Raw genomic sequence first — 13993 nt, 5'->3', positions numbered from 1 at the left:
GGCAGAAGGGACGGAACGTTAGCTTACAGTACAGTAACAGCAGGGAACACACACAAACCATCTCACATACTCACACACAGGCATACACTCCCTCTCTATACTGTATATGCATAGTAACATCCTCATATACAGTTGAAGTCAGAAGTGTAAATACACCTTAGCCAAATACATTTACACTCCGTTTTACACAATTCCTGACATTTAATCAGAGTAAAAATTCCCTGTCTTAGGTCAGTTAGGATCACCACTTTTTTTAATGAATGTGAAATGTCAGAATAATTGTAGAGAGAATGATATATTTCAACTTTTACTTCTATGCCTGGGGTCATTGTCCATTTGGAAGACCAATTTGAGACCAAGCTTTAACTTCCTGACTGATGTCTTGAGATGTTGCTTTAATATATCCACATATTTTTCCATCCTCATGATGCCATCTATTTTGTGAAGTGCACCAGTCCCTCCTGCAGCAAAGCACCCCCACAACATGATGCTGCCACCCCCGTGCTTCACGGTTGGGATGGTGTTCTTTGGCTTGCAAGCCTGCCCCTTTTTCCTCCAAACTTAACGATGGTCATTATGGCCAAACAGTTCTATTTTTGTTTCATCAGACCAGAGGATACTTCTCCAAAAAGTACGATCTTTGTCCCCATGTGCAGTTGCAAACCGTAGGCTGGCTTTTTAATGGCAGCTTTGGAGCAGTGGCTTCTTCCTTGCTGAGCGGCCTTTCAGGTTATGTCGATATAGGACTCATTTTACTGTGGATATAGATACTTTTGTACCTGTTTCCTTCAGCATCTTCACATGGTCCTTTGCTGTTGTTCTGGGATTGATTTGCACTTTTCCCCCCTAAAGTATGTTAACCTCTGGGAGACAGAATGCGTCTCCTTCCTGAGCAGTATGACGGCTGCGTGGTCCCATGGCGTTTATACCTGCGTATTATTGTTTGTATAGATGAACGTGGTACCTTCAGGCATTTCGAAATTGCTCCCAAGGATGAACCAGACTTGTGGAGGTCTACATTTTTAATCTGAGGCCTTGGCTGATTTATTTTCATTTTCCCATGATGTCAAGCAAAGAGGCACTGTGTTTGAAGGTAGGCCTTGAAATACATCCACAGGTACAGCTCCAATTGACTCAAATTATGTCAATTAGCCTATCAGAAGCTTCTAAAGCCATGACATCATTTTCTGGAATTTTCCAAGCTGTTTAAAGGCACAGTCAACTTAGTGTATGTAAACTTCTGACCCACTGGATTTGTGATACATTGGGTTATAAGTGAAATAATCTGTCTGTAAACAATTGTTGGAAATATTACTTGTGTCATGCACAAAGTAGATGTCCTAACCGACTTGCCAAAACTATGGTTCGTTTTAACAAGAAATGTGTGGCGTGGTTGAAAAATAAGACTCATGACTCCAACCTAAGTTTATGTAAACTTCTGACTTCAACTGTACATATTCATGCATAAAGTACCTTCTCATACAGACATATATGATCACAGACTCAGACACACATTTATAATGTAAATCGTAAGCAGTAGCAGGCTGGTAAAACCCCAAATGAAGTGCTGTCACTGAACGACAAATTTCGCAAACATACACAAACACACACAAGCATGCAAACAAGCCGGGATAATGATCTGCTGACTGAACCTGTTTGGTTTGGCAGGACCAGAGAGAAAAAAACATCAAGAATGACTTGCATCGCACGACATCATCAAAGAGCACCAGAGGTTACCCACAACATGTTCTCTGGGCCCTTCACACAAAGAGAGCGCTATGCACCCATCACCACTGCAACCAAAGCAGCATGTCACCATGACAACTGTGACAATAGTGACAAGTCCAAGTCCTACCATCATGTCCCTGTGATGATCGATGTCCCCGTTAGGAGTGTCTGCTGTCCCCTCTGGGCCAACTGCGTCACAGACACGGCAGCCATCTTAGAGCCAATGTCTCACCGGTAGAGAAAAACATTCCATACTCCTAGCTGCTAGTGCTAAAAACCACACCGGTCGGGTTTGGCTGTAATCTGATCAAGCACTCATGCAAAGACAAAAGATTCCTTCCTAGAATAGAGTCTACCTTCCTGTGAAACAGAGGCCCCTTTTTACTTTTCTCAAATTTTGTATTTATTTCATCCTTGCGCAAATTGACTCTAATTACGCAAATGAGGCGACAGCCCATGATGCCTTGCGTACGTCATTATGCTCATTAGTGGTCATGGTTGATGTTCCCAACTGGCACAGCACGGGTTGCTCTTGGACCGCCCGTGAGGAGAGGGGAAAGGCTGGAAAGAAGAGAAGGAACTCAGAAATGTTTATGTAATGTTGGTTTAAACTTCAATTTAACTTTCCGTCTTGCTCGGGTCTCAACAGATTTTGAACCGTTGCACCTGCAAGGATAAGAAAACAGTTTAATGATTGAGGCTACTTTGATTGAGGCTACTTTGATTGAGGCTACTTTGATTGAGGCTACTTGGCCCATAAACTTGCAATTATCATTATTAATGCTTTTTCAATATGGAAACTATGTGTTAATCTAAGGTCTACATCGTTGTTTTAACTTTTTAAGAAATGTCTATGATTTTATATTAAGTACCTATGATTGAGGTCCACCAGCTGTTTTTCTTACTCAAGGTTGAGTTAGCTAACTATATTTCAGCAGTGGTGCTTTAGTTGGGGTTAACTAACAGCCCAGGTTTTCAGAGCCTTGACATGTAAGAACAAAAAAAATCCCTATTCTTCTGTTTGAAGATTATGCAGGCATCATTGGGAGAGTTTAGAGCTCTCTACTGTACTTAACACCCAAATCCACATCTCTCAGAGGTAAAAACATATCACTCAGAGATAAAAACACATTGAAACCCAAACCACTCAATCACAGAAACAACACAACCGGTGTGTGGGTGTAAAGCAGTGAGGAAGGACATATTTGTGCTCCAGTCTGGCTGGCTGGCAGGTAGACGTCAATTCAACATTTATTGCACGTTGGTTCAACGGAATTCCATTGAAAAGACATGGAAGCAACTTTGATGCAAACAGTGTGTTCCCAGTGGGTAATGCTCTAGGAGTCCCATGCCTGTTGACTATTACCTAGCTATCTGATCCTTACTATTGTTGTGGTAGAGAGACTGTGGTAGAGGAGAGACTGGTAGAGGAGAGAGGGAGAGGAGATACTGTTGTAGAGGAGATAATGTGGTATAGGAGAGACTGGGGTAGAGGAGAAAGGGAGAGGAGAGGCTGTGGTAGAGGAGGGAGAGGAGAGGCTGTGGTAGAGGAGAGGCTGTGGTAGAGGAGAGGCTGTGGTAGAGGAGAGACTGTGGTAGAGGAGAGACTGTGGAAGAGGAGAGACTGTGGTAGAGGAGAGACTGTGGTAGAGGAGAGACTGTGGTAGAGGAGAGACTGTGGAAGAGGAGAGACTGTGGTAGAGGAGAGACTGTGGTAGAGGAGAGACTGTGGTAGAGGAGAGACTGTGGTAGAGGAGAGACTGTGGTAGAGGAGAGACTGTGGTAGAGGAGAGACTGTGGTAGAGGAGAGACTGTGGAAGAGGAGAGACTGTGGTAGAGGAGAGACTGTGGTAGAGGAGAGACTGTGGTAGAGGAGAGACTGTGGTAGAGGAGAGACTGTGGTAGAGGAGAGGCTGTGGTAGAGGAGAGACTGTGGTAGAGGAGAGACTGTGGAAGAGGAGAGACTGTGGAAGAGGAGAGACTGTGGTAGAGGAGAGACTGTGGTAGAGGAGAGACTGTGGTAGAGGAGAGACTGTGGAAGAGGAGAGACTGTGGAAGAGGAGAGGCTGTGGTAGAGGAGAGACTGTGGTAGAGGAGAGACTGTGGTAGAGGAGAGACTGTGGTAGAGGAGGGAGAGGAGAGACTGTGGTAGAGGAGGGAGAGGAGAGGCTGTGGTAGAGGAGAGACTGTTGTAGAGGAGAGACTGTGGTAGAGGAGGGAGAGGAGAGGCTGTGGTAGAGGAGAGGCTGTGGTAGAGGAGAGACTGTGGTAGAGGAGGGAGAGGAGAGACTGTGGTAGAGGAGGGAGAGGAGAGGCTGTGGTAGAGGTGAGACTGTGGTAGAGGAGAGGCTGTGGTAGAGGAGAGACTGTGGTAGAGGAGGGAGAGGAGAGGCTGTGGTAGAGGAGAGACTGTTGTAGAGGAGAGACTGTGGTAGAGGAGGGAGAGGAGAGGCTGTGGTAGAGGAGAGGCTGTGGTAGAGGAGAGACTGTGGTAGAGGAGGGAGAGGAGAGACTGTGGTAGAGGAGGGAGAGGAGAGGCTGTGGTAGAGGAGAGACTGTGGTAGAGGAGAGGCTGTGGGAGAGGAGAGACTGTGGTAGAGGAGGGAGAGGAGAGACTGTGGTAGAGGAGAGGCTGTGGTAGAGGAGAGACTGTGGTAGAGGAGAGGCTGTGGTAGAGGAGAGGCTGTGGTAGAGGAGAGACTGTGGTAGAGGAGAGGCTGTGGTAGAGGAGAGACTGTGGTAGAGGAGGGAGAGGAGAGGCTGTGGTAGAGGAGAGACTGTGGTAGAGGAGAGGCTGTGGGAGAGGAGAGACTGTGGTAGAGGAGGGAGAGGAGAGACTGTGGTAGAGGAGAGGCTGTGGTAGAGGAGAGACTGTGGTAGAGGAGAGGCTGTGGTAGAGGAGAGGCTGTGGTAGAGGAGAGACTGTGGTAGAGGAGAGACTGTGGTAGAGGAGGGAGAGGAGAGACTGTGGTAGAGGAGAGACTGTGGTAGAGGAGAGGCTGTGGTAGAGGAGAGGCTGTGGTAGAGGAGAGGCTGTGGTAGAGGAGAGACTGTGGTAGAGGAGAGGCTGTGGTAGAGGAGAGGCTGTGGTAGAGGAGAGACTGTGGTAGAGGAGAGACTGTGGTAGAGGAGGGAGAGGAGAGACTGTGGTAGAGGAGAGACTGTGGTAGAGGAGAGGCTGTGGTAGAGGAGAGGCTGTGGTAGAGGAGAGGCTGTGGTAGAGGAGAGACTGTGGTAGAGGAGAGACTGTGGTAGAGGAGAGACTGTGGTAGAGGAGAGACTGTGGTAGAGGAGAGACTTTGGTAGAGGAGAGACTGTGGTAGAGGAGAGACTGTGGTAGAGGAGAGACTGTGGTAGAGGAGAGACTGTGGTAGAGGAGAGACTGTGGTAGAGGAGAGACTGTGGTAGAGGAGAGACTGTGGAAGAGGAGAGACTTTGGTAGAGGAGAGACTGTGGTAGAGGAGAGGCTGTGGAAGAGGAGAGACTTTGGTAGAGGAGAGAGGGAGAGGAGAGGCTTTGGTAGAGGAGAAACTGGCAGAGGAGAGAGAGAGAGGAGAGAGGCTGGTAGAGGAGAGACTGTGGTCGTCACTGTGTGTGTGTGTGTGTGTGTGTGTGTGTGTGTGTGTGTGTGTGTGTGTGTGTGTGTGTGTGTGTGTGTGTGTGTGTGTGTGTGTGTGTGTGTGTGTGTGTGTGTGTGTGTGTGTGTGTGTGTGTTGAGAAAAGTGGTGTTGGCTGAGTTAACGGTTGGCTGTATTTCTGTGTATTGCAGAGTCACTGAGCTGATGGGCTACAGTCCTGAAGACCTGCTGGGCTGCTCTGTCTATGAGTTGTACCACGCCCTCGATTCTGACAGTGTCACCAAGAGCCACCAGAACCGTGAGTGTCTACACAAAGACTGACTACACTACAACCACAGTGCTGACAAAGGGACTTCTTCCTCTTGCCTTAAGGCCCATCAACAGATTGTGAAGTGGTTGGGAATGTCTCAACCATCTGTTGAGGACCTTATATCTCATCTTCTGCTTTACAGTAACCGTGCTGGTGTGTGAGAGAACAAGACAGTGCTTTACAGTAACCATGCTGGTGTGTGAGAAAACAAGACAGTGCTTTACAGTAAAAGTGCTGGTGTGTGAGCGAATAAGACAATGTTTTACAGTAACCATGCTGGTGTGTGAGCGAACAAGACAATGCTTTACAGTAACCATGCTGGTGTGTGAGCGAATAAGACAATGCTTTACAGTAACCGTGCTGGTGTGTGAGAGAACAAGACAGTGCTTTACAGTAACTGTGCTGGTGTGTGACAGAACAAGACAATGCTTTACAGTAACCATGCTGGTGTGTGAGAGAACAAGACAATGCTTTACAGTAACCGTGCTGGTGTGTGAGAGAACAAGACAATGCTTTACAGTAACTGTGCTGGTGTGTGAGAGAACAAGACAGTGCTTTACAGTAACCGTGCTGGTGTGTGAGCGAATAAGACAATGCTTTACAGTAACTGTGCTGGTGTGTGAGAGAACAAGACAGTGCTTTACAGTAACCGTGCTGGTGTGTGACAGAACAAGACAATGCTTTACAGTAACCGTGCTGGTGTGTGACAGAACAAGACAATGCTTTACAGTAACCATGCTGGTGTGTGAGCAAATAAGACAATGCTTTACACTAACTGTGCTGGTGTGTGAGAGAACAAGACAATGCTTTACAGTAACCATGCTGGTGTGTGAGAGACTAAAACAATGCTTTACAGTAACCGTGCTGGTGTGTGAGAGAACAAGACAATGCTTTACAGTAACTGTGCTGGTGTGTGAGAGAACAAGACAGTGCTTTACAGTAACTGTGCTGGTGTGTGAGAGAACAAGACAGTGCTTTACAGTAACCGTGCTGGTGTGTAAGAGAACAAGACAATGCTTTACAGTAACCGTGCTGGTGTGTGAGCGAATAAGACAGTGCTTTACAGTAACTGTGCTGGTGTGTGAGCAAATAAGACAATTCTTTACAGTAACTGTGCTGGTGTGTGAGAGAACAAGACAGTGCTTTACAGTAACCATGCTGGTGTGTGAGCAAATAAGACAATGCTTTACACTAACTGTGCTGGTGTGTGAGAGAACAAGACAATGCTTTACAGTAACCGTGCTGGTGTGTGAGAGAACAAGACAATGCTTTACAGTAACTGTGCTGGTGTGTGAGAGAATAAGGCAATGCTTTACAGTAACCGTGCTGGTGTGTGACAGAACAAGACAATGCTTTACAGTAACCGTGTGGTGTGTGAGAGAACAAGACAGTGCTTTACAGTAACTGTGCTGGTGTGTGAGAGATCAAGACAGTGCTTTACAGTAACTGTGCTGGTGTGTGAGAGAACAAGACAATGCTTTACAGTAACCGTGCTGGTGTGTGACAGAACAAGACAATGCTTTACAGTAACCATGCTGGTGTGTGAGAGAACAAGACAGTGCTTTACAGTAACTGTGCTGGTGTGTGACAGAACAAGACAATGCTTTACAGTAACCGTGCTGGTGTGTGACAGAACAAGAAAATGCTTTACAGTAACCGTGCTGGTGTGTGACAGAACAAGAAAATGCTTTACAGTAACCGTGCTGGTGTGTGACAGAACAAGACAATGCTTTACAGTAACCGTGCTGGTGTGTGAGAGAACAAGACAATGCTTTACAGTAACCGTGCTGGTGTGTGACAGAACAAGACAATGCTTTACAGTAACCGTGCTGGTGTGTGACAGAACAAGACAATGCTTTACAGTAACCGTGCTGGTGTGTGACAGAACAAGACAATGCTTTACAGTAACCATGCTGGTGTGTGACAGAACAAGACAATGCTTTACAGTAACCGTGCTGGTGTGTGACAGAACAAGACAATGCTTTACAGTAACCGTGCTGGTGTGTGACAGAACAAGACAGTCCTTTACAGTAACTGTGCTGGTGTGTGAGAGAACAAGACAATGCTTTACAGTAACCGTGCTGGTGTGTGACAGAACAAGAAAATGCTTTACAGTAACCGTGCTGGTGTGTGACAGAACAAGACAATGCTTTACAGTAACCGTGCTGGTGTGTGACAGAACAAGACAATGCAGTCTGAACACCAGTACTTCCCTTTCTCCGCAAACTATTGAAACTGTGAATCTGTTTCCTAGCAGATTGTTAGGTGAAATGAAACACAGAAGAAGCAGACTGAAAATGTAGATGGGTTTTTATATTTGTGCTATTGTAGCAGGCCCTATTCAAACACCTGTAGTTTATGTTTGTGCTACTGTAGCAGGCCCTATTCAAACACCTGTAGTTTATGTTTGTGCTACTGTAGCAGGCCCTATTCAAACACCTGTAGTTTATGTTTGTGCTACTGTAGCAGGCCCTATTCAAACACCTGTAGTTTATGTTTGTGCTACTGTAGCAGGCCCTATTCAAACACCTGTAGTTTATGTTTGTGCTACTGTAGCAGGCCCTATTCAAACACCTGTAGTTTATGTTTGTGCTACTGTAGCAGGCCCTATTCAAACACCTGTAGTTTATGTTCGTGCTACTATAGCAGGCCCTATTCAAACACCTGTAGTTTATGTTTGTGCTACTGTAGCAGGCCCTATTCAAACACCTGTGGTTTATGTTTGTGCTACTGTAGCAGGCCCTATTCAAACACCTGTAGTTTATGTTTGTGCTACTGTAGCAGGCCCTATTCAAACACCTGTAGTTTATGTTTGTGCTACTGTAGCAGGCCCTAGTCAAACACCTGTAGTTTATGTTTGTGCTACTGTAGCAGGCCCTATTCAAACACCTGTAGTTTATGTTTGTGCTACTCTAGCAGGCCCTATTCAAACACCTGTGGTTTATGTTTGTGCTACTGTAGCAGGCCCTATTCAAACACCTGTAGTTTATGTTTGTGCTACTGTAGCAGGCCCTATTCAAACACCTGTAGTTTATGTTTGTGCTACTGTAGCAGGCCCTATTCAAACACCTGTAGTTTATGTTTGTGCTACTGTAGCAGGCCCTATTCAAACACCTGTAGTTTATGTTTGTGCTACTGTAGCAGGCCCTATTCAAACACCTGTAGTTTATGTTTGTGCTACTCTAGCAGGCCCTATTCAAACACCTGTAGTTTCCTTCCTGTTACCTTGATTTCCTTTCTGTCCACCTCTCCCTCCCTCTGGCCCTGTTCTCCTCTGTTTTGTGTATGGTTATTGCTTTTACCAGCCCAGAGATGAAACAATCCATGTTGACGTCCACCAGCTTCTGAAACACAAAGAACACCTCAGGCAATGTTCAGCTCCCAGCTCCCCTCATAAACCATACCCTCACATTGAATCAGCCCCCAGAACCCCTCAGACACCATACACTAACATCACATCACATCAGGCCCCAGACCCCCCCAGACACCATACACTAACATCACATCAGGCCCCAGTCCCCCTCACACACAATACCTTCACACCATCCCCCAGACCACTCTCACACACAGTACCCTCACATCAGCCCCCAACCCCTCTCACACACAGTACCCTCACATCAGCCCCCACCCCCTCTCACACATCAGCCCCCAACCCCTCTCACACACAGTACCCTCACATCAGCCCCCACCCCCTCTCACACATCAGCCCCCACCCCCTCTCTCACACAGTACCCTAACATCAGCCCCCACCCCCTCTCACACATCAGCCCCCACCCCCTCTCTCACACAGTACCCTCACATCAGCCCCCAACCCCTCTCACACACAGTACCCTCACATCAGCCCCCACCCCCTCTCTCACACAGTACCCTCACATCAGCCCCCAACCCCCCTCACACACAGTACCCTCACATCAGCCCCCAACCCCCCTCACACACAGTACCCTCACATCAGCCCCCAACCCCCCTCACACACAGTACCCTCACATCAGCCCCCAACCCCCCTCACACACAGTACCCTCACATCAGCCCCCAACCCCCCTCACACACAGTACCCTCACATCAGCCCCCAACCCCCCTCACACACAGTACCCTCACATCAGCCCCCAACCCCTCACACACACAGTACCCTCACATCAGCCCCCAGCTCCCCTCACACACAGTACCCTCACATCAGCCCCCAACCCCCCTCACACACAGTACCCTCACATCAGCCCCCAACCCCCCTCACACACAGTACCCTCACATCAGCCCCCAGCCCCCCTCACACACAGTATCGTCACATCAGCCCCCAACCCCCCTCACACACAGTACCCTCACATCAGCCCCCAGCCCCCCTCACACACAGTACCCTCACATCAGCCCCCAACCCCCCTCACACACAGTACCCTCACATCAGCCCCAACCCCCCTCACACACAGTACCCTCACATCAGCCCCCAGCCCCCCTCACACACAGTACCCTCACATCAGCCCCCAACCCCCCTCACACACAGTACCCTCACATCAGCCCCCAGCTCCCCCTCACACACATCACATCTAAACCCCACCAGGCCACTCTGTCAGCCAAATGACATTTCAGATGTGAGTTCTGAATATAATTCAAAACACACCTTATTTCATTATCATGGCTCTGTGGACCTGGGCCGGTATTAAGATGTCTTCAATCCCATTAGGGCTGACCTGTGACTGGGAAGATAAGAGGAGCGCAGGGCGTCTGTAGTGACAGGGGACCAGGTGTCCCACATTGATCCTGTAATGAGGCCCTCCGGTGAGATGGCTTCTGTCCCCCAGTGACATTTACACATCATTAAAGCCTCTCTCTGTAATAGGAGAAGTGTGGGTCTGGATTGTGTTGCGCTGTGGGCTTCTGTGGGAGTTTTTGTGTGTGTGTTGCGTTGTGCTGTGGGCTTCTGTGTGTGTGTGTGTGTGTGTGTGTGTGTGTGTGTGTGTGTGTGTGTGTGTGTGTGTGTGTGTGTGTGTGTGTGTGTGTGTGTGTGTGTGTGTGTGTGTGTGTGTGTGTGTGTGTGTGTGTAAATGCTAGTACCAGCAGCTCGACTCCTTTATGAGTCTAGTTCTCCTTTCCTCTCAACCTGTCAACTGAGCTCCAGGCTCCTTGTCGCAGTCTATGAAAATGGCATCAATCAATCAATCAGTGGTGTGGTTAGCCCAGGCAGACTGAATGCACTGGGCAGGTGGGATCTCTATGTGGCCAGCTGGGGTCTCTACGGCAACGTGACTGGCCTGGAGCAGCCCTGGTCTGTGTTTACTCACTCTTATCCAGCCCTACGACCCAGGCCTGCTCCTTTCACAAGCCAGCCCTGGGATGACCCCTATGAGCTCGGACCTGCTCCATTCAAGAGCCAGCCCTGGCATGACCCTACGACCCCGGGCCTGCTCCTTTCACAAGCCAGCCCTGGGATGACCCTACTACCCCAGGCCTGCTCCTTTCACAAGCAAGCCCTGGGATGGACCCTACGACCCCGGGCCTGCTCCTCTCACAAACCAGCCCTTGGATGACCCCTATGATCTTGGGCCTGCTCCTTTTACAAGCCAGCCCTGGACTTGAGCCAACTCCTCTTCTTCTCTACCCTGATACAGTACTTCTCTATCTCTCATTCTCTCCTCACCCCTAAAATGTTCTCCTCTTCAACATCTATCTTAGTCTTACCCTGACCTGAACCTCTCTGCTCTTCACTCTGCTGCTTGCTCTCTGAGTTCCTCTTCTATTCATCTCCATCCAGCTTGATGTATACTTTCTCTCTCTCTCTCTATCTCTCTATCTCTCTATCTCTCTATCTCTCTATCTATCTATCTATTTTGGTTAAAATCTGTCATTTTCCCCCTGAACAAGGCAGTTAACCCACTGTTCCCCGGTAGGCCGTCATTGGAAATAAGCATTTGTTCATAACTGACTTGCCTAGTTAAATAAAGTTTTATCTCTCTCTCCATCTTTGTACAGTGTGCAGTAAAGGCCAGGCAGTGAGTGGACAGTATCGTATGCTGGCCAAACATGGAGGCTACGTGTGGGTGGAGACTCAGGGCACAGTCATCTACAACAGCCGGAATTCCCAGCCGCAGTGCATTGTCTGTGTCAACTATGTCCTCAGGTAGGGTCACCGGTCTCAGGTCAAGGGTCAGGGGTCAAGTGTTGGGGGTCAGAGGTTTAAGATGGTGAGGTTTGGGTAGGGAGGCAGAGGGGGACATACCCTGATTAACCCTACTCCAGGATGTCCATGACAAGGTTTAACCTGTGTCCAGGAAACTGGCCCATAGTGTCCAACATTGGGGGGAGGAAGTGATTGTGGAAGGCTGCTATTTCAAATGTATTGCAGTAGTACAGCAGCTTAATCTGTTAGAAAATCAAATCAAATGTATTTATAAAGCCCTTCTTACATCAGCTGATATCTCAAAGTGCTGTACAGAAACCCAGCCTAAAACCCCAAACAGCAAGCAATGCAGGTGTAGAAGCACGGTTGCTAGAAAAAACTCCCTAGAAAGTACAGAACCTAGGAAGAAACCTAGAGAGGAACCAGGCTATGAGGGGTGGCCAGTCCTCTTCTGGCTGTGCTGGGTGGAGATTATAACAGAACATGGCCAAGATGTTAAAATGTTCATAGATGACCAGCAGGGTCAAAAAATAATAATAACAGTGGTTGTCGAAGGTGCAACAGGTCAGCACCTCAGGAGTAAATGTCAGTTGGCTTTTCATAGCCAATCATTCAGAGTATCTCTACTGCTCCTGCTGTCTCTAGAGAGTTGAAAACAGCAGGTCTGGGACAGGTAGCACATCCGGTGAACAGGTCAGGGTTCCATAGCCGGACAGAACAGTTGAAACTGGAGCAGCAACACGGCCAGGTGGACTGGGGACAGCAAGGAGTTATCAGGTCAAGTAGTCCTGAGGGATGATCCTAGGGTCCTCAGGTCCTCCGAGAGAGAGAAAGAAAGAATTTCACACAAGACACCGGATAAGACATGAGAAATACTCCAGATATAACAGACTAACCCTAGCCCCCCGACACAAACTACTGCAGCATAAATACTGGAGGCTGAGACCGAAGGGGTCCTAGGGGTCGTAGTAGGTAACATAACACATCCCTGAGTTATCCCTCTGTTTCTCTGTGGGTTTTCAGTGACGTGGAGAACAAGTCCATGATCTTCTCCATGGACCAGACTGAATCCCTGTTCAAGCCACACAACATGAAGAGCTTCTTCAGCCAGAGTGGTGCTGCGGTGGCCGCAGAGCCCATGGAGATCCTGTTCACCAAACTGAAAGAGGAGCCAGAAGACCTTGCTCAGCTGGCCCCCACACCTGGAGACGCCATCATCACCCTTGACTTTGGTCAGAATCCCCCCCAATATTTCTACATTCTACATTCTACTTTAGATCTCTCCTTAACCCCGTATCATCCCATTAATATCCATCTCCCCAAAGCCATGCACTTATACCTGCACCATCTCTAACGTCGTCCCAAGGATCCAATTGATGGTGCATAGAGCCTGATAACTGTGCAACAAACTGGGACTTGATGTGGTTGAAATCGAGGTGGGAGAGGGAGCAAGCCTACTACATCTGTATTAGATGGGACTTAGAAAAATGGCGATAATTGGCAATAAAAAATGTTTCTAGGACATTGAGCATATTGGTTTTGGGAAGCCCAATTGAATCTGAGTTTGGGCATATAAAGTTTATATGTGAAAACTATTTCTAAGATGCGTACTTTTAGTGAACTCACTTCCTTGTTTATATCTCTTGCGCTGCTCGTAATTTGAAGTTCATAATGTAGGGGGAGGTTCTAAGGGTCATGCTAGATGGTGATGGACTGAGAGATTACCCAATTAAAACCAGCGGTTGTTTCGTCATCTCCTGCCATAGACTTCCAGTCAAGTCCCGTTCTGAGGTGCTGTGAAACCAGACAGTTTGACAGAGAGAGAGCTGGCTTGTGGATGAGATTACACCATCTGTAGTCTAAGATAATACTATAACTTCTTTGAAAACAGGAATGCTAACCATTTACTGTTTATATGGTTGTGTCCTACAGGAAGGCCACCATTTGAGGAGCCTCATCCTCCTCTATACCCCAAGATGTCTCCCATGCCCCCCCCGGCCCCTCAGGGCTTGGGTAGTGATCCCCACAAATCATGCCCAGCAGGAGACATGTCCAAACAAATGGCTGCCACTTTCTCAGTACCCCAGAACCCCACACCGGGCAGCGCCACCCCCAGCACTGCCCCCCCTAGCCTGAGCAGTTATTCCACGGTATGTAGCTACTACTGCCCCTGGTGTCCTTCTAGAACTCTCCTAGAACTCTTCAAGAACTTGCCTTGAGCTATCCTAGAACTCATCTTGAACTCTCCTTGAACTCTCCTTGAACTCTTCC

General features: G+C 48.0%; 1 protein-coding gene across 3 annotated transcripts in view; it reads left to right on the top strand.

The window, feature by feature from the left end:
* LOC129863075 (endothelial PAS domain-containing protein 1-like) overlaps nt 1-13993 on the top strand; it is a 115351-nt gene that overhangs the window by 77597 nt on the left and 23761 nt on the right. For all 3 annotated transcript variants that reach the window (XM_055935072.1, XM_055935074.1, XM_055935075.1), the window contains 4 exons: nt 5498-5604; nt 11575-11722; nt 12746-12954; nt 13655-13872. In XM_055935072.1, coding sequence (XP_055791047.1) covers nt 5498-5604; nt 11575-11722; nt 12746-12954; nt 13655-13872 — 682 coding nt within the window. The remainder of the gene's footprint in view (nt 1-5497; nt 5605-11574; nt 11723-12745; nt 12955-13654; nt 13873-13993) is intronic.

This window comes from Salvelinus fontinalis, chromosome 1 (genome assembly GCF_029448725.1).
Source record: "Salvelinus fontinalis isolate EN_2023a chromosome 1, ASM2944872v1, whole genome shotgun sequence".
Taxonomy (NCBI): Eukaryota; Metazoa; Chordata; class Actinopteri; order Salmoniformes; family Salmonidae; genus Salvelinus; species Salvelinus fontinalis.
Note: the sequence above shows the minus strand (reverse complement) of the source record. Positions and strands in the feature narration are given on the sequence as shown.